This window comes from Augochlora pura, chromosome 10, assembly GCF_028453695.1.
Source record: "Augochlora pura isolate Apur16 chromosome 10, APUR_v2.2.1, whole genome shotgun sequence".
Lineage (NCBI taxonomy): Eukaryota > Metazoa > Arthropoda > Insecta > Hymenoptera > Halictidae > Augochlora > Augochlora pura.
Window position 1 is genome coordinate 1,273,848 of NC_135781.1, and position 20,635 is coordinate 1,294,482.

At 45.2% G+C, this 20,635-nt stretch overlaps 1 protein-coding gene across 1 annotated transcript in view; it reads left to right on the top strand.

Annotated features, from left to right (window-relative positions):
- The window catches only part of LOC144476538 (dipeptidase 1), a 249,408-nt gene that overhangs the window by 181,698 nt on the left and 47,075 nt on the right, over window positions 1–20,635 (top strand). Inside the window, 2 exon segments of the mRNA XM_078193618.1 lie at window positions 773–905; window positions 17,594–17,749. Coding sequence (XP_078049744.1) covers window positions 773–905; window positions 17,594–17,749 — 289 coding nt within the window.

Consider the following 20,635-nt stretch of genomic DNA (forward strand, 5'->3'; position numbering starts at 1 on the left):
TTCCGCATAAATATGTCGCGTCGCAATCCCGTTTAAATCAAACACGCCGCGCGGCGTATCGGTGACCAGGAAAAGGGTGAACCCTCTCTCTCTCTCTCTCGCTCGGTCGGAGGTCGTAGCGAGGGTTAAACAACGATAAAGACGCCGCGCGTGGAATTTTTATGCGTGCTCACGTTCGCCGGTATCAAATCGAATGAAATATCGCGGGCCGGCCCGTTTAATCCTGGGGATCTGATACGTCCGTTTAATTTACTCGGAGTAACCGAATATATATTTCCTTAGGTGGCGCGCGCGCTGCCAGCACCGGGGATAAATACTCGGTGATTTATGAGCGCCGATATCCTCGCCATTTAAAATTCAAAGCAACGCTCGCTCGCCGCCTTCGCCTTCGCCTTCTATTCGCCTCGACGCGTCGCAAAGACGTCGTAAAGACGTCTCAGACGCTCGCCTAATGTTCTACTAATTATTTCCATACTTCTGTCCGACGAAAACCCGTATGAGTAATCGAAGTTTTAGCTTTATTAACCGTTTCGACGCCCTGTTTGGTCGCGAGCGTTTCGATTCCAACAGGACAACGCGTATTGCGGTGTTAACCCTTTGCACTCGAATGGTGACTCCGAGGCACCACTAAGATTATTCTATCACATATAAAAATAATTTTTATAACAATAAGATTTAGATTTGAAAAATTGTTGAGCAGTGGAACTGTTGCTACGAGTCTAAAATATCTAAAAACGTGGCATTTAGTTAATTTTTCGCTCAACTGTTGCAGTTCTGGTCCGCCTACGTGCCGTGCTCCTCGCAGTATCTCGACTCGGTCCAGCTGGCCCTGGAGCAGATCGACCTGATTCGACGGCTGGTCAACAAGCATCCTGAAAGCATGGTCCTCGTTACTACGGCGGAAGGTAGGCTGCTATTTTACTTGCGACCCGCCTTTGTCCGGGCCACCGTCCCCCCTCCTGTTTTTGTTCCTTTCAGGCCGGTCGCATTTGCGCGCACGTTTCCGCTCTTGTCTTACGAGGAACCTGTCCCGAGGACTTCGGTGCGCGTTCGCGGTTCGCCTGCAACTATTTGCTCTTGGAATCGGATGTTTATCCTTTGCATTCGAATGGCATTTCTCCGCGTTATTTTGACGTCGCTGGAGCCCACCGCAGCTCACCCTTTAACCCTCTTACTTCCGGAGGCCGATATATCGGCCCGCGCTGCATTGCCGAAAAATGCCTTATACTTATACCGTTGTTATTTGTATAATTTCCAATGAATATAGAAAAATTGCCGTCACCGTTTCATTCTCAATTTCGTCCTTAATACGCTGCTTTTTGAATTATGCAAATATTGCTTTTCGTTTGGTTTTTGCCAGTCTCGTCTTAAGTCTCCTGAATAAACTGCATTAAAATGCAGAATTAAGCTGCATTTATTGCACAATAAATCGCATCGACGGACGTCAAAGCGCACTCGTGCCACTCGCAGAAATTTCATCGAAGTCGCAAAAGGACGTCGGCCTGATCCATGAATTAGCTACGCGTAAATCCCGAATTTCATATTTGATCAATCGGCGAGCCCGTTTGTAATGCAAATGGCGCGCAGGTGAGAGTCGATAATTAATTGCATCGAATAATTGCATTCTATTATATTTTTGATGCCGGAGCTGTTATTACGCCTCCGAAACCAGCATGTGCTGGATCCCCGTAATTCATATATTATACCGGACGCGATTAACAACGTAATAGTTAAGACCGTTGCGTTGCGATTTGGATGATTTTTGATAAAAAAAAGTATATGCGATGATATTTTTGTAATGGCGGAATGCGGGTCGGCAAGCCGGCGCAACATGTTGAATATTCCGTGTTAGCGCGCGCTATAAGCATTTCCAGCAGTTTGCATATTAACGTTATTGTTATCACGGGGTTTTGTGTCTTTAGCAGCCGAAAACCGGACGGGGGAACGTTACGGATACGTGCATAGTTTATGCAATATTGCTCCGGGGCTGAGTAGCAGCCGGGGACCGTTTAAAACATGGCCTGTAAATTATGGGTGCAGTGAAAACTGCGGTTCAACTCAATTAAACTAAGCTGAAACGGCCGGCCGCCGGGAAAATCTGGAAAATACTAGCTTTTGCGATATCACCGTATAATCGAGCAGCCACGGTGTCATTTATGAGCTGCAGTTTAACCCTCAAGCCGATTTCAACCGCGACCAACCCTTCTATCATTTTTATTATTTTGTAGACACTTTGTAGAACAAGGCGACGATGGAGAAATTTTATTTGAAAACAGAGTAACATATATTCCCGCACTTTTTGTTTTTAATCTCTTATCGAGATTCTAGCAAAGCAGTTATTTTACTGAAAATTAATTTATTAATTAAGGAGAAGAATAGAACTGCGATTAAAAGCGTCGAAAAATTACAGAAATTATAAATATTAATATAGAATGTTTAAACGGTGGATAATATAGAGTATGGAACGTAAATCATCCCCTTAGAAATAATCGAAGACGGTAGCCTAATAAAATCGAAGACAGTAGCCTAACAAAATCGACCAAAGTACAATATCTTTTAATTAAATTTAATTCCCTATTTCCACTTTTAAAACAAAAAACCTTTAAAGCTTCAAGTCACCAGGTATATAAATTCAAGTCGCCAATTAATTGCAGTAGCAAATTGTCACCATCAATAGGAGGAATCCAGCGGAATCCATTACCAACGAGAGCATTACCAACAGGCTGAAAACGATGCGTCGAAAATCCTCGTAATCTTTCGCCGCTTTACATCCGCGGTTCCTCGCGAGCTCCAAGCAACGCTCGCAAAAAACTAACGAACGGAATCACGGATGAAAGCATGAAAAAAATTGATCGAGCTAATACGCGAGAAATAAAACAGCCACCACCCCTCCCCCGCCCCACTCCCCCCTCCGTTGATCATCCCCTGCCTGAGATATCTGCCTAACGATCCCCGAAAATAAATTCCGCGCGATGCGCGGCGTTTTCCCTCTCGGCAGCCGGCCAAAGAGGAGCGCGATTCGATCCGAGCGGCGGACACGGATCGTCATCGAGCCCGCCTACGGCTCGTTAAAAGGGATTTTCTACTCGGCGTTTGTTCCGCTTGCTCTCTTTTCTTTTTCCCCCGGTTGCTCTGTGCGCGCGCGTCGCCGTGGGGCAAGAAAACTGCGGACGATTAACGCGCGACGATAGACGCGGCGGCGTCCCACAGTGATGCGGATCGACGTAAGGCGCGCCGTTGCCCCGTAACTCTACATTCGTGGAAGGTGTAACAGCGAAACTTGGATCGATCAATGAAAGTCGGATTAAGGATTGATTGAGAAACAAATACATTAATTTCATCACTGTCATTATTATTAATATACATTAATTTTATCACTGTCATTATTATTATTATTATTATCGTTATTAGTATTGTGATTATAATTACAACTATTAGTTGTATATTTCTTATCATTTAATTATTAACCCTTTGCACCTCGAAGCCATTTGAACTGTAATTCCAAAATAATTTTTCTTTTCTGACACAGCATTCCTATCTTACATGACAATATGTAGTTTATGGATATAAAATTGAATCTTGCAACTCGTGCATCAACAGCTATAGTTTTAATCATTTTTGAAATATAATTTTTCATAATATAAAAATTATATTGAAACGTGCTGTAACAATTTTAATGGTGCCTCAGAGTCACCACTCGAGTGCAAAGGGTTAAATCTACCACCTCTGGATCTGTTTCATTATTTTTTTTTAGGACACGATCTGATTCGTGTCGGTAAAATTTTGGTAAAATGTCACACCTTTTACTACTGTGCATCGTCGTGCGTACCTGGCGAGCTACGAGCAGAGGCCAGTGTTATCGATCGACGGCCGCGACGCTCTCGTCGCTTTTGTTTGCCCATAAACAAATTTATGTACCCGTGTGCAATCCACCTCCGGCGATCGCCTCCTCCTCCGTCGCCGCCGCCGCCGCGGCTTCGTTTCGGCTCGCCGAATGAATCGCTCGAAGCTCGGGCATTAAATCGTCGCCGGCCGGAAGCCCGCCCCGTAGAGGAACGACACGCGAGCAGAAGGTATCGCGCGCGCTTCCTGCCACCCCTCCCCACCCCTCCCCTCCCCTCTTCTCCGCCGACCCCGTGCTCGCTGTTTAATGGAATCGGCGCCGCTTCGGTCCCGCAACTCAAACACGGAAACGTTAATTGCTAATCAGCTCTTACATAACGCAAACAGACGCGGGCACGGAAGCGTCTTCCAAGTTCTCCCGATCTCTTACCCCCACCCTGCCGCCCTTCTCTCTGTAAACCTGTGTCTTTCTCTCTGTATCGGCGTCTCTCTCGATCTCTTACCCCCACCCCTCTCTCTGTAAATCTCTGTCTTTCTCTCTGTATCAGCATCTCTCTCTCCCTTTCTCTCTCCATATTCTTTTCTCTATATACAGGGTGTATTAAAATTGTTGCAACTCCAGGAAACGAGAGGAGTTTCTGAGGTCATTTAAAGTAACTTTTTCCTCGGCGAGAAAGTCGCGAGAACTGTCCAAGTCACGTTCGAGATAGTAATGAACAAGGAGCGAACTTTGTGAATTTCTTTTTACCACGAAACAACGACAATTTTCAGAAAAATTTTTCCTATCCTTATTTCAGAATGACTGAAGAATATTTATCGATTTTTTTTCGGGACTCGAAATAATAATAGGTTTTAATCGTGACAGCTGTTTTAATTTCCTAGTGTACGTAATACCTTAGGGGTGTCATTTGAAAAATCCCGCGCTCGCCTCTCATTGGCTACTGTCTTTTCCTTAATAGCTTGTTAACGAAGCCGCGGATTGTATTTTCGCTAAGGAAAAAGGTACTTAAAATTACTTCAGGAACCCTTCTTTTCACGGAATTTTATAATAATTTTATTATTATTAATTAAATAATTTTGACACTCTGTATAGGTCCTTCTTTCAATATCTGTCTACCTTATCTATCTATCTAATTTTCTATATATCTATCTCTCTATATATAACCTGCTATATCTCTCTCTCTCTCTCTCTCTCTCTCTCTCTCTCTCTCTCTCTATCTAACTTCCTATACATCTATCTCTCTCTCTATCTAATTTTCTATATATATCTCTGTCTCTCTATCTAACTTCCTATATATATCTCTATCTCTCTATCTGTCCGCCTATCTCTCTCTATCTATCAATTTACCTATCTCTCCCTCGCGTTCTCCGTTTCCTCCGTCTTCGGCCGCCCCGATCTTCGACGCGAGTCAGCGTTCCCGAAGACGGGAAACGCATTCGGTGCCGACGACGCAGTCTGTTCATGGTGTGGTCGATCTCCTCGGAGGATCACCGGGAAATACGCTCCGAGCAGGAGCAGCAGCAGCAGCAGCAGCAGCTTCGAGAGGTTCACACGCGAAGAATATGAAATCGAGCTTCGGAGGTCGACGAACGTCGGGAATTACCATCCCTCTATTTGTTCCGAGAATGGGCCGGCCCGTCGTTACACACCGCCAGAATTCCTGGCGGAATGCCAATGTCAGGGGGCTGCTGCTGCTACTTGCTGGCTGCTTGCTGGCTGGCTGGCTGCTGGCAAAAGCCCGCGGGGCTACATTCTCTCCTGCGCCACTTTTCCTGCCGCCCTCCAACACCCTCTCCGACTCTTTTCGCTTTAAGAAAGAAACCCACCACCATCCCCGCCGTCGTCGTCGTCCGGCTGTTTCCCCGGGGACGGCGCGCGTCTCTTTCTCCAATTTAATTAATATCGCATGGCGCGAGAACCTCCCATTGGCCGGCCAATGTCGGACACGGTACGCGCGTTGGTTTCGCGAATGAATTTTATATTCGAGAAAGAAGGCTGGCTTTAAGTCGCTGGAAAATTGCGACCGTGGAGGAAATCTTTTCTCCGAAATCTTTTTCTCAGAAGTGGAAGATATTGCAGATATTATAGCGAATTATTCGAAAGGGGTAGAATGTGGAGGAATCGGAACTAGTGTTAAGGATTAAGTGATTAGGTTAAGTTAGGTAAGTTAACCCTTTGCAGTACTGTTAACCTCACAGTTGCAATGTTAGTATAGAATAGTTTCTCGATTTGAAGAATTTTATAGGGGCGGATATATTGATATTTATAGCACGCCTACGATATATTTTAGTACTGAAATTTTAATGACAATAGAACAGAATAATTTTATTTTGGGTACATTTATCAATTGAGTTATTGTCTAACATAAAGTTGCTATAGTGAGTATAGTAGGTATTTTATTACTATATAATTAAATAGATAGACATATACACAAGTATAGTAAGTATTATATTGATATATATTATAATTATAATAGTAGGTATATTACAATGCCTATTCTAAAACTTCCTGGACTAATTTTACCACCTCTCTTATATTAATCATTTTATTATTTCTTATACTATTTTACCACCTACCAACGCTATTTATTTAATAAATAATTCCATGTTCACAAATATCAAAAAAGGACAACATGGTCGAAGCAATAAATTGTTATTCATGAAAGCACGAACCTAACCAGAATAGAATATTACACCTACAACCGAACAAGATCCCAACCCTTCCACAGAGAGGACGTTCGCAAGAGACGCAACCTGAGGATCCATAAACCGTCGAGTGGGCGGCAATCGCTCCGCGCGAACGTCTCCCTTCAGCGAGCCTTGAAAAATAAATCGGCCGTTCGCCGTTCGTTTCCTAACGTGCCAGGATTTACGCAAGGGGACGTTAAGAGACGTTCGATCGACGAGAAGAGACGAGTCGAGAGACGAGAGACTACGCCGGCCTCGTGTTTGCTTCCGGTTGGCCGTCCGACGTCGCTCGTCCCTGGACGGCCGCCAAGAAGAAGGAGCGCGACGATGGAAGCTCCGTCTGCTTCGTGGAAAAATCGGGCCAACCCCCTTCGCCCCCCTCGCCCCCTTTCCATCGTCCCGTCGTCATCATCGTCACCGTGGAATCTCTCTCTCTCTCTCTCTCTCTCTCTATCTATCTATCTATCTATCTATCTATCTATCTCGCTCTCCAGATTTTAGGATGCATCCGAGCCGGTGAAAGAGGACGCCAGGAAGCGGACATCAGGCCCTGGATGTAACGAGCGAGTTCCGAGCCAGCAGGCTTTTCCATTTTGCAATGATTCGCTCGAATCTCGGACGAGAGACGCGTCTTTTAGGGAGAGCGGGTCTCTCTCCCTCCCTCTCTCTCTCTCTCTCGCCGAGAGGACATCATCGGGAACCGTGCGCGATCCGTGGATCGATTCTTTCGAGGCAGAGTCTTTCGCCGATGGAAATTCCTCGGGAATTTAGGGGAGCCGGACTCGGAAGTAGCTGTAAAGCTTGATGACTTGAAAGCACGGAACGCCCGGATGAAGCATAAGATTTTGTGGCGCGTGCTTGGCTTCCACTTACGCGGAGGCGTTGTCTGCGTTGTTTTTTTTTCTCCGTGCACGTGAAAGAAATGAAGACCCTCCTGGGGGGAGGGGGAGGGGGAGGGAGGGAAGAAGGAGAGAAATTCGCTCGCTGTTTTCGCTCCCGCGGACGCGCTTACATGTTGCGTTTGAAATAGAAATATAGTGACAAGGTATTTAAATTTAATTTCTATTTTTAATGCCATGCGAAATGAAATTTAATTTCTATTTTTAATGCCATGCGAAATGAAACTTAAAAATCTCATCACTATATTTAAATTTTAATTGTCGCTATTAACGTTATTTAGGTACATATAAATAATCATCAAATACATCTATATACATAATATATAATAATTCAATGATAAAAATCTTAATTTTTATTTTCTACAGCCTTAAAACTAAAAAGCTATTCCAATAAGTATTACATCAAATAAATAAAAAAGAAATGAAATAAATTGCACGGCTATCTTTATTGAATAAACGTTATTAAAACAAGAAGTGTGCAAGGTTGATTTTCCACATCCGCTGCAGTAAGTCGTAACCTCTGGCGTTTTATTTGCAGCTCGCCGCTCTGTGCCCAGCCGAGACTGTGAAAATAATTTATAACAATTTTTACGGTGCTTTCTGCCCGCTTTACTTTGCTGCAACTGTTTTCTTTAATTTACGCGTTCTGTGTTTCTTCGCGACATTTGCTGCCTCTCTGCTGCACCGGGGAACATTAGCTCCGCTATGCAGAGAGAGAGAGAGAGAGAGAGAGAGAGAGAGCTCAATATCATCTCTGCACTCGCGCGATTATGCGAGCGGCACAATTGCGCGCAATTGCGGCGCAGGTGTAATAACCAAGAAATTTGGCTGGGCAACGTGTTAACACTTAATTTACCGAAGAGTAAAATCGATCGGTGTGCCATCAAAATTGCGTTAATTGTAATGATTAATAATTTCTATAATTAATATAAAATAATAATTTTAATCGATATAGAAATTATTGTAATAATAATTATCATCATATTTATCAACTGTCTGATAAAAGTGGAAGAATTCAAGTACCGAGAAAGTTCAAGTTTCTACTTAAAAGTTAATACATCCAGCGCGATTACCTGTTGAGAAATTCCAGTGATGGCGGGACTATTGTTCCTCGAGCGTAAACTATACAGTACAGTATACTATATAGTATACTATAAGAGAGGTGGATCGAAAAACTGATTACTTCGACGAGGACAAAGTGAAAGAGAAACGACGATGATTGCGGCGTCGATACAGCGCTCCTTTGGCTGAAACCAGTAATCCGCTGTAGACCGCGAGGATGATAAGAAGCTGGCGAATCGAAGCGGAACGGCGGGAGCGTGCAGCTCGGCGCCGCGACGAGTCGACGACGAGCCACGAGTCGACGAGGCAACGACGTAGTCAACGTAGCGACGCAGTCGACGAGTCGACGACATTGACGGAAACGAGTCAACGACGAGCTACGAGTCGACTCGTCGACGTCGAATTCGACGGAGCAACGAGTCGACGACATTGACGGAAACGAGGAAAAAGAGCAAACGCTCTCACAAAAGAGGAGACCTCCGCGCGCTCGTCCTCCTCGATCGTCTATCTCTCTCGTTCGTCTATCGCTGAACTCGATACCTGCGTCGTCGACCTGCCCGACTCCGTCGACGACGAAACGAGGAAAAAGGAGCTGGAAAGGTACCTTGTTACGCGACAAAAACCGGTGATAATTTTGAAAGGGCTCCGACAGCAATCGGGCGGGTCCCGCGCGCGCTTCTTTCGAATCGTCTTCGAGGATCAATGTTTTCCAGGAAGCTCCACCTACACCGCGAAAAGAGACGCAGTCGTTTGCACCTCGCTGCCATTTAATCGACCCTAACGCGTTACTTTTATTGAGCAGTAATTTGCTCGGCCATTAACGGGGACTGTCTCTTATCTGCTTCGAAACTGTGAACGATATCTGCTCACTGCAATCTGCCGCCAACCCTTTTCCTGAAGGGCCAATCGTCCGCTTGTAATTACAGTTAACCCTTCTGGAAGGTAGATAGCGCAGTATAATAATATTTTTTTAATTCCTTATTAGTAATTTAATATTCTTCTTTTCGTTTGTTATATTATAGATATATTTATATTTTTAGAAAAAATAGTATATCTTTTGTTTTGGTTCGTCTTGTATGTAAATTGATATTTTCAACCCCAAAACTACCGCCTTCGATTTTTTGACCTATCATGGCGTTGCGATCGACTTAAAATAAAAACTTAATGAACAAAATATTATTTACTATTTTTTAAAATATAACAGTCTCGGTGAAAACAATAATTAAACACACAATATTTTAGCGTTTATTTTAAATAGAATTGAAAAATATTATAGGGTCGCCGGTGACCCCACGGGGGAGAGGGGTTTGCTCTATAGTTAATACCCTCATATTCGAATTCGTTTAAAAGGTAAGTTTCGACTACACCATCGGCACGTTTTCAATAATCCGACGGTTATTCAGACGAGCGCGAAGAGTCGTTCAAAAGGCCGTGCTAATGAAATTTGCAGAACGAAACAATCCCGCGAAAGTAACCCGGTTGAGAGTAAATCCTTGTACTCCGTAGTTTCTTTTAAAAACTTCGCGGGGCGTTTTCGAAGAAGCGTACAAAGTTCTGCACTTTGGTCGGGGCGATCCTAAATAAAAGCGTGCTTAAAGCTAATGCGGCGGCGGACGGGGTTGTTCGAGAAATATGTGACGACGGCGAGCGGCGAGGCTCTGTTAATAAAAAAAAAGGGGGTACGGCTGCGCCGTGGTCGTTCTTTCGGAAAATCGAGCAGAAAAGCGTCCTCTGATATTCTCGCTGCGAGGCCCTATCTACGTCGCGCGTCGCCGTCGGCGTCGGTTCTCAGGAACTCGACGGTCCTCGACGAGATACCGTTCGCGATACGTTAGAATACTCGTCGACGAAGCTGGGGCCACGCCCATGACTAGGTATCCCCGTCGATCTTCGCGAGCCGTTCTATCCGCGGCTCTATGGAGCACCTTGATAATTCGGGGCCCGGTTTACCACCATGCGATCCATGGTTTTTCGATCCTACTGGCGAATTAATTATTTTTTGAAATATGTACTTTAATAACTTTTTCAAGAGAATGTTAAGAGGAAGAAATTTTTGCAAAAATAATATATAGTTATGTAATAATTCGGTGGCCGGTTTCGCACGGCGATGCATGGTGTTTCGATCCTATGGGTGCTGAGGAAAAAAACAATATCTTCTAAATTAATTAATTTTTGAAATATGTACTTTAATAACTTTTTAAAGAGGATGTTAAAAGAGTATAATACTCTCGATCGACTATTACATTTACATTAACATTTTTTCCCGTGAACTTTGAATAAATTAATATTAAAAACCCCGCGACATAAGAAGCAAATCCTTTCAGAGTCAACGAGATCGCTAACCTCACTGTCGCGTTTTCAAGATATTTCCGGTTACTTTCTCGACTTTCCCCAATTATTCACGCAAATATATAGATCCTAGATTAGGCTGATGCCATTAAAAAAAAATAAAAAATTTTTGGGTTTTTTTAATACAGATCGTAGCACCGCGCGGCGATGAGAAACCGGTCGTGAATGCCGGCGAAGACGCAGCCGGTTGTAAATTCCCGGCGAAATGGAAAAACGTCAAGCCGTTGCCGACCGTTCTGCCGCGCGCGTTCTCGATAAGCCGAAACCGGGCGACTGCATGCCGGCATGCACATGCATACGTAAACAGACGTGCAATAGGCGCCGCGGCGCCCGTCGTCGTCGTCGTCGTCGCGTATATACACTCTCGCGCCGAGCCGAGCCGAGCCGAGTCACTCGGCCACGTGTGCGCGCGTAAAAGGAAACGATTGTTCAAAATTTGCGGGCTGCTTCTCTCGTCGACGTAACCGGGGGAGGGGGAGGGGGAGGGGGCCGCCGACGTCTTTTGACCGATTAATGGCACCGGTTCCCCCCCGGCTTTGATGGAATTCGCCGGCCATTGTCGGCGACATCCCGAGGAGAAATTTTTCGTTTCGCCGAATGGAGCCGCCGCGCCGTCCAGAATACGATGTGCACCGGCTACTCGAAGAATATCGGGGCACGCTTGGGTATGTTCCCACGTCATGACTCCGCAGTATAGTCGGAAGATGAATTTCCCCCATTGATTGCCGGATGAGACCGACATTTTTGTATTCCGGCTGCGTCGAGATAATTGTCCGGTCGACGAGAAAGCTTCCGGGTACCTTTTCCTTTATCTCATTTCTTCTAGGAGCCTTCCTTCTTTCTTAACCCCTTGCACTATAATAACGAGTCAGACTCGTGACGAATATTTCTTACATAATTTAGTAAATACGATTGCCAATCGTTTCTATTAAATCGAAACAAAATTTGAATCGTCCGTCATCGAAATCCGGGATTTAAAGTAATTTAAGACAATCGTGGTTCTTTTTTTAAGACAAATAAAATTACGATAATCGCGAAACAAAAATCCTTTTGTTGAAGGAAATTATTTAAGACGAAAAAGTGCTAATCAACGCAGTTCTAAAAGATATCATAGTGCAAGGGGTTCATAATTCCATGTATAATATAATAATCCTACTGTCTTTAATTACTATTATGTGTCTTGAAATCTAATTAAATAAAGATTACTGTATTTAATAACGTTTACGAAACGGTGATACGCTGCTAGACGATTTTTAATAAGACTTCGATAACTGTATAAAAATCACGAGTGAAACTCGTCAAAACGCAAGAAGGGGTTAACAACGCCTTCGTAATGCCGATAATTCGCTGCCGATAACAAACGCCTCAAAATATAAGGTCTATTTAACCCTTTAAGTACGGGTCACATCAATAAGCGTTTATAACGTTTTATAATGTTTGTATTATTGACATTCATTTAAATATAAACATGTTTTCTTTCTATTCGGAGCAAAATGTTTTGCGTCTGGCGTGTGCGATATCGGGATATATACCCGTACCGAAAGGGTTAAATAGAAGGTCGCTAATAGCCTTGCATCTGATGCGACGTAAAACCTCCAAGAAAAAAAAAAAAAAGAAAAAAGACAAACGCGTTTCGCGATCCACGATTACTCTCGACGACGATATTCAAATTGGTTATAGCCGATGCGACGCGAACTTACACCCATAACCACTTCCAGTTCCAAAGTAAAACACCCCCGTAACCCGAATACACGCGGAAGGATGCACCTCGAGGATCGACGACGACCGCCGTTTACGAGGCCCAGTTAACAAGCGAGTAAGAAGGAATTTCTGGCAGACAACAGGCAAAGTGGATATGTTTACATGAACCAATCGTCGCTCTCTCTCTCTCTCTCTCTCTCTCTCTCTCTCTCTTTCTCGCGAGCGCGCGCTCTCTGGAAAGTTTCCGACGTAAAGCGTACTTCCGCGGCGCTACTTCGAACGGAGCGATATAGTTCGAGGAGCAACGGGGATAGTTCGAGGGCAGAGATTTATGGCGCAGGGAGGGACGCCGAACTTGGCGCTCCCGGTTTACAATGCTCCCGCGACCGGGGAGATCCCTTTGATTTCGAACTGACGCGAAACGTTCTCTGCCGAGACCCCGGGAGCCGAGAGCTCCATAACTTATCTGCGAAATAAAGGACGGGAGCTGAGAGAGACCTGCGAGAGGTTAGAGAGAGCTGAGAGAGGTTAGAAAGATTGACACGCTGTGCAAAAATATTTGCAAGCTTGAAAGCCGAAACACGGTTCCAAATCAGTCGACGATTTTTCAATCTCCAAATTTGAATAACAAATCGAAAACTTGCGAAATTTCTCAAAGCTCTCTTGCTATCGAATTAATTACAACTCTTAAAACCTAGCTCCGATCACTAATAAATAAAACGCAACGACCACTGAACAAATAAACCTAAAACAAAAATATTAATCTTAAAACCACGCTCCGATCACTAATAAATAAAACCCAACGCCCACTGAACAAATAAACCTAAAACAAAAATATTAAAATCGTTTCCACAATTTCGCAGGGAAGCGGAAAAATAATAATAATAATATCCGCGTGGAAAGCGGCATTATTCCGGCGGAACGTGGCAACGTTCCGAAACATTTCTCCGTAGCCGAATAATTGGTCGCCGAAATTTCCGCGGGAATTGAGGCCGTTCCGAGAACCAGAGGAGGAAGCTATCGGTACGCGGCAGGGGCAGGGAGCCGAGGGGCAGGGAACCGAGGGGTAGGGAGAGAGAGAGAGAGAGAGTAAACGAAGCGGCACGAGCGCGGAAAGATCAGAAATTCCTAGAGAAATGGAAAATCGTCGGATAACGTGAAACTTCGGCCAGGTACGCTGGCGGAGACGGAATCGCGGGGAGGGGGGGGGGGGGGGAGACGAGAGGCGGAGGATCGCGGAGGGGTTGGTAGGTGAACGAAACTGCTGGTAGAAGCGAGCGAAACTGCTGGTAGAACGGAGCTTCGGTACGAGCGTATCCGATCGTATCCGACCGTAAATCAGCGAGCGCGGTAAATCGGGGTTCATCGACGGCGTTCCTTTTTCGGTTGTTCCGCCATTAGGGGCTTAACACGGCGTGATCGGGGGGAGGTCTCGTGGAAATTAAAGTCGGGACAAATGGCCGAGCCACGTCCCACCGCTCGATTTACTTCCCCGCATGTATGTACACCGAAACGTCTGCGGAACCATCCGCGCTCGGGTTTCGCCAACTTCGTCGACAGCCGCGGTGACTAAGAGTTACGGACAAGTTGCCGCGTTCGCTGGAGGACCCTCGCGACAGGCGGGTCTTCCCGCGTCCGAAACACGTAATTCGCGAGTGACCGGCTAATAGCCCGTGTCCGAGTGTTTCCGGCGGTTCGAGCTCGGTTGACCCATCGCCGCTGGACCGTGAAACTCTCCGACCCCCGCTATCCTGTCATTAATAATTCCGCGGACGACAGAAGCTTGCGAAGTCTGGATGAAACGAAACGTACCTATGTCGCGCGATGAATCGATTTCTATACTGATGTTCGCAACAAAAATTATAAATTTTAAAGTAATTAATTTATTATGTAAGTGATTTAATAACTTTGTAACCCTTTCGCGCCGAGCGTCGCATATACGAGAGATGTATACGAGACGATGATCATACAAGTGCCGTCTGTAGTCAATGGTGTTGGAGTGTTGGCTCTCCAGTCTTTGATTTTATGTTGTTGCTACAAACAGTAACAAAAGTTACTGTTGAACAGTAACAAAAATTATATATTAACCCTTTGCGGTCGGAGCCATTTTAACTTGAGATCCAAAATAGCGTTTCCACTTTAGATGTTAAGGTTATGTCCAGGTTCTCGCTATTTTTCATTAATAAATAGTTAACGACGCCTCGGAGAACATTTGTATAAAGGAAAAAGTTGCCTGAAATCTCCTCAAGAATCCCTGGAAGCTAGTCTTCCTGTATCGTTCGCCCATTTCCTGTGCCCCAATTATAAAGCGAGAAACTAAAGACAGCACGCGCGCGCTGTCTTTTTCTTCGGGAGTGCAGCCGCGTGGTCGGACCGCAGTTAGCGGTGCCATTACCGAGGTCCCGGCGCATATCGAAATTGAATTACCGGCGGATTTTCGTGGGCGGAAAGTTTGAATGGATCGGGAGAGGGAAGGCGAGAGAGGGTCTCGGCGAGGTCGGCGGCGGGTCGCTTCATGGTCGCAATTCGCGGTCGACGTCCCGGCCGCGAGTAAATTCGCGCGACCGCGGAATGGGTCCTCCATTAACGCGGACTCACGAGGGGAGGGGAGGGGGGGGGGGGGGGGGCTCGATCGCGGCGCCCCCCCGGTCAAAGGCGGGAAAGTTCAAGTCCCCGCGACAAACGGCGATTCGAAGCGCGCGAGCGCGAGAGCGCGTTGCCCTCCGGCGACCGGTGTGCATCCGCCGATCCTCTCGTGTCGGTGTACCGGAAGCACCGAAACCTAACGCAATTTGTACGCGGTGTTTTAATCGAATACGAACGACACCGAGCCCGCGAATCCGATTTCACGCGCGGACCGATAGCCTCCCCACCCACCCCTCTCCGCGCGCTCGCCTTTGCAACGGCCACGGCTCGATTAAAACGATTAAACGGGCGTTGGGGGGAGGGGGGGAGAGGGGGAGGGAGGGAATCGAATTCGCGGCGGCGCTGACTAAATACTGACAAAATACCCCGGGGCCGCAAGGAGGATTTTCGGAGTGGCCAACAAATGTTCTTCGAAAGCCTCCCTTCCCCTACCCCCTCCCCCCTTCTCACCGCGATCGCGCGCGCGCGCGTTCCATTATCCCTCGGTCGGCATTAATCAAGCCGCGTTTATGCCTCGTAATTAATGATCCGCGAGATAACACCCTCTGCGCGGCGGCGTCCCCCCCCCTTCCCCCCTCGGTGGGTAATTTCAATGATTTAATTAAACCGAGTCCCGATCGAAGGTGACCGATAACTTTTATCGATCACGCGGCACGGCGGTTCGGCACTGTTTTTCGATTAAACTCGGACCGCCGGTCTTTCGTAACCGCCCCCGATCTGAAAATTTGTGTGACAGTGTGCCGTGGGGTATTTCGTTCCTTGAAATATAACGCGTCGTAAATTGCGGCCGCGTATTCCGCGCGGCGGATGTTTAAACCCGTCTGCGCTATTATAACGAAACGGGGCCGTGATTTTGGGTGTAATCTATTGAATATGGGCGGGTCCTTTATTTCCTCTGAATTGAAAGAGAATTTGATCCTTTTTTGTTGTGAAAGTCGGGTAAAAAAATTCTAGGGAGTACGAAGACGTTTTTAAGACGTCTTAGAGACGTCTGGTGGACGACATTCGAGACGGTTTTAATTCTTTGCGATGTTATTTAACTACTCTCAGTTAGTAAAGATATTAGGTTAGTATTTTAGTTTTTATATAATATGAAAATATTTTACTTTATTATATAAATTTTAAATTTAAAAAAAGATTGATCGATTTTATTATTTTTTTTTAATCTTGTATATTGTGCATTACTGTTCGTTCAAAGGAAATTAATTCCGATCTGCATCACGTCTCGAATGTCCTAAATGTGTCCTAGTAACGTCTTAGAAAAGTATAACCATATAACCTAGAAATGTAACCATATAACCTAGAAAAGTATAATCATATAACCTAGAAAAGTATAACCATAAAACCTAGGAAAGTATAACCATATAACCTAGAAATGTAACCATGTAACCTAAAAAAGATAACCACAATTATCCTGCAAAATTATCCTAAAATTCAACAAATCAGCGCTTCCCCATAGAAATATCATTATCTCTAGAATTTTTAAATTATTTTAAAATAATTTCTAGAATTCTCCAAGTCTCCCGCCATGCTTGCACCTTGTTTTTGGTTTCCCAGAATAGCTATAGTCCGTTGGGGCCCCTTCCAAGATCCCAAGATCTCCGAGGTCCCTTCGAGGACCCTCCAAGGAGCTTATATGGGGCTCCTATGATCTTCGAGATCCCCCAAGGGTCTTTCCAAGAGACCTCGTGGGGTCCTTGGATCCCCTGAAATTCCTTGAAGTGCTCTCCCTTAGCCCTCTGATCCGTCATCTTCCTGTGCATTGCGGCTTGCGCCAACCAATTGTCCTTGTTTCGCAGTTCTAATTATTAGATATCAGCCACTTGCTTGCTGGTATATATGTACATAACCTGACATATACATATATATGTACGCAAATGTATACGTACATTTCGCAGACGATGTAAAATAGAGTTTAACATCGGCCGAAGGGCAGAGGCCAATAATAATCAAAATCGCGTTGTCGCGTTGCGTCATTATCGCTGCAAGCGTACACTATAATTAATTAATAACGTTATTAACCCATTAATAAAATTTATCAAAATTGTATTTTAATTTCATACGGGAGAAGTTATGAATATTATGTATAATATGTATAGTATATTTAAATTATGTTTACGTTAAAAATTTCTCAAAATATATTTCAGAAAATATTTTTAATAGACCTGTTAGCCTATTAAAATGTATAATAATATTAATAATATTACATGTAACAGTATAATTAATCGCACCATTTTTGCAACTGTACTATCAACGATGTTTATAAAAATTCCTAGCTTCGTTATTCATTTCTCCAAATATATTTTTTAAAATATTTCTAATACACCTCTGGACCAAACTGTACCCAACCACCGCGAGAATAAAAGTATCATCATACTAATCGCCACCGATACGTCTCGTTTCAGGCATAGAGAGGGCGCACAAGGAGGGTAGATTAGCGAGCCTGATAGGGGTGGAGGGCGGCCACGCGGTCGGGACGAGCCTGGCAGTTCTGAGGATGCTGTACGAGCTCGGCGCCAGATACCTCACCCTCACGCACACCTGTAATATACCTTGGTGAGTTCACGAATAAAGACGGCAACGATCATCACGGGACCCCATGTTCGCCTAAGCAACGCCGCGCAGGAAAGAGGATCGCTATCCAACGCGACAAATATCCTGTCCTGTCGATCGGCGTCACTCGTAGCGTGGCGCGGAAAGAACTCATGGGACACCCTAATATATTTACATATTTCGCTTCGTGACGAAAGGGTTAAAAATACCGGCGACACGGTAGCTTTTCATAGCTGGAAAACAACGCGGAGACAAACGTCCGCGTTCCTGAAACTGATGAAACCGCAGAGACACGCCAGATAGTCGGTCTATTTATACCGTCGGGGCGAGCGCAGCCGCTTTATCGCCGCACAATAAAAACCGCGCCGCAAATGACGCAACAAAGGGGCGCGAAACGCGCGGCCTCGAAAGTTTCGTCGACCGTGTTCTCGCCGTATCGCGCGCGCCTGGAAACAACCGCGGAGCACTGCGCGAACAATCAAATAAAATCAAACTTTCAATCCGAAACTGTCGCGCGCAGAGATCCGATTCCGCGCGTAGCCGCGGACGACCCGCCCGTAGATACGGAGTTCGTACCCCGGGAATAAAGTTCCGGCGAGCGCGCCTAACAGGATCAAAGTTCCATTGAAAATTGCGTTTCGCGAGTGCGACGCAAGCTTCTTCGAAGAATTCAAAGGCGTGCCGGGGCATGCACCGCGTGTATGCACATTGTACGCGCATGGCACGGGCGGACGTGAAAAGATCCGCGCGACCGGGCCACTCTCGCGGAAATCCTACCTGCCGATGAGATGGCTTCGATCGTCGCACAGCGAGCCGGATCCAGGGGGTTCGAGGACATTCTGTTATTACTTTTTGAACCATTACAGAGATTGCGACGAAATTCTTAAAGAAAGTATTTGGAAAATGTGTGGTCATTTTTAAGCGTGGATGTTGCAGTCGTCTTTAAATTATTTAAATTGTTTGATTATTATATCGAAAACAGAGTGTCGATGGATATGATCTTGTAATAGTTAGTTAAAGGAAATTGTTAGGAAAATATTCTAATTTGTTAGATTACTGAATTTATTGATGCTTAAAAGTTATTTCTTTTTCAAATATAGAATATTCTTGGAACTTGTCGCGTATTATTAGTAAGTATTACTTTTTTAATTTATTATTTTTAGTAACCGCTAGAACAAGGTATGATTTTTTTTACTACAAAAAAGGGTGATCTTTATTGTATAAAAAGGCGGAGTGAAAATACGCGACACCATAATCATAGCATCGCGAAAAAGGTGAAATTTAGTTTTATAAACTAAATATTGCATAAAACTCTAAAACAACTTTAAATATTGCATAAAATAACAAATAACTTTCTTCCCCTACAGATCTTTTCAAATCAATGCAAATTCCTTGATTATTGATTTGCAAGAATTTATTATTTATTAACAAATGTTAATAAATATTTATTACTCTGTTCATCAATAATTAAAAAAAAACACTCCGCAGACCTCTGTCCACTAAAAATCCGCCGTTCATCGAGTAATCGCGACTGCCGAGTCGTAGGACGTTGTAAATGTTTCACGGTCGAATTTAAAGTCGTCGGGCGTGTTGACGTTTTTACAGAAATCGCTCGGAAGCGGATCCGGTCGACATCGTGCTCCCGATCCGCTCCCCGGGGTGCCCTTTCAAACTTGCCACGGCAAACTCGAAACATTGGCAGGGTTTTTCTAATCTAGCGTCGCCAGACGTCGCAACACGGAAGTGTTTGTGTTCGGTTTGTAGAACGGTTCTTGCCTCTCGATTTTCTAGGGAATTGTTTTCCCGCGCTGGGGACTTAGTTCGAAATTGCATCGGAATGTAGCTAATACACGACGAGAATATAGCTGTACGACGAGAATATAGCGAATACGATAAATTCAGTGCAACTGCAAAGGGTTAATCATTCGAGTAAATCTAAATAAACAATGAATATAAATTCTCTTTATTCATCTTAGAAATTATTATTAAAAGAAATTAGAAAGAAGAAAAATCAAAAGATTATTAAAAGGAAAAAAAAGTTCTAATCTTTGCGAGCTGTAAAGAAAATAGTACGAGAAAGGTTAGGTTCACTATATAGCGCTTCGAGTTAGAATTCGAAGAAGATTGGAATCGGTCGTCTCCCGAGTCGTGAACCCGCGGCTCGCTTTTACAGGGGACGAACGATACGCGCGGTAACATTTTCCAGCGAGTGATCCCGGGTTCGTTAACAACCGGGCCCCCGGAGTAGAGCATCCCCGTGGCAGCCCCGTGGCCCAGTTTATGGGATCGTTGCCACCGGACTCTCGCAGGCAGAACAGACGGAGCAGCGTTCGCCCAGTTTTGGCTAGTTTACCGCGGTGTCCGAATAGCCGGGAGTATTTTTCACGATAAAAGTTGCCCGATAATGCGGTCCCCGTCGAATGTCGTCGGCCGACGACCATTTCAACTGGTGCGGCGACCATTTCAAGTGTCTCGCGCTGTGACGAGAGAGGAGCGAAGGGGGGCCAGGGTGGGGATGGCGAACAGGGGACCGGAAATTACGTAAGGGTTGCCGGTGGCGCTCGCGTCGACAGAAATATTATTCTAGGACAAACAATGGACGAATTCCCCCTTTACGAGGCGACACCCGGCTGCGACTAGGCAACGGGAAAAAAAACTGACGACGCGGAAAAGAGGGCGGAGAACAATAAAAAGCCCGGGGGACGCCGTGGTCCGCGAGTGTCGCGTCGCGCGAGGGCGCTAAGCTTCGAATTTATTTTAGCGTACGCATGGAAAATTAAACTTGTTACGACGGCCGGCGGTGCGCGCGCGCGCGCGTTTCAAATTACGACAGCTCGAAAAAAACCTTCGACGTCGTCGTCTCTGTCGCGTTATTTTCCGCCGGCGATTTCTGA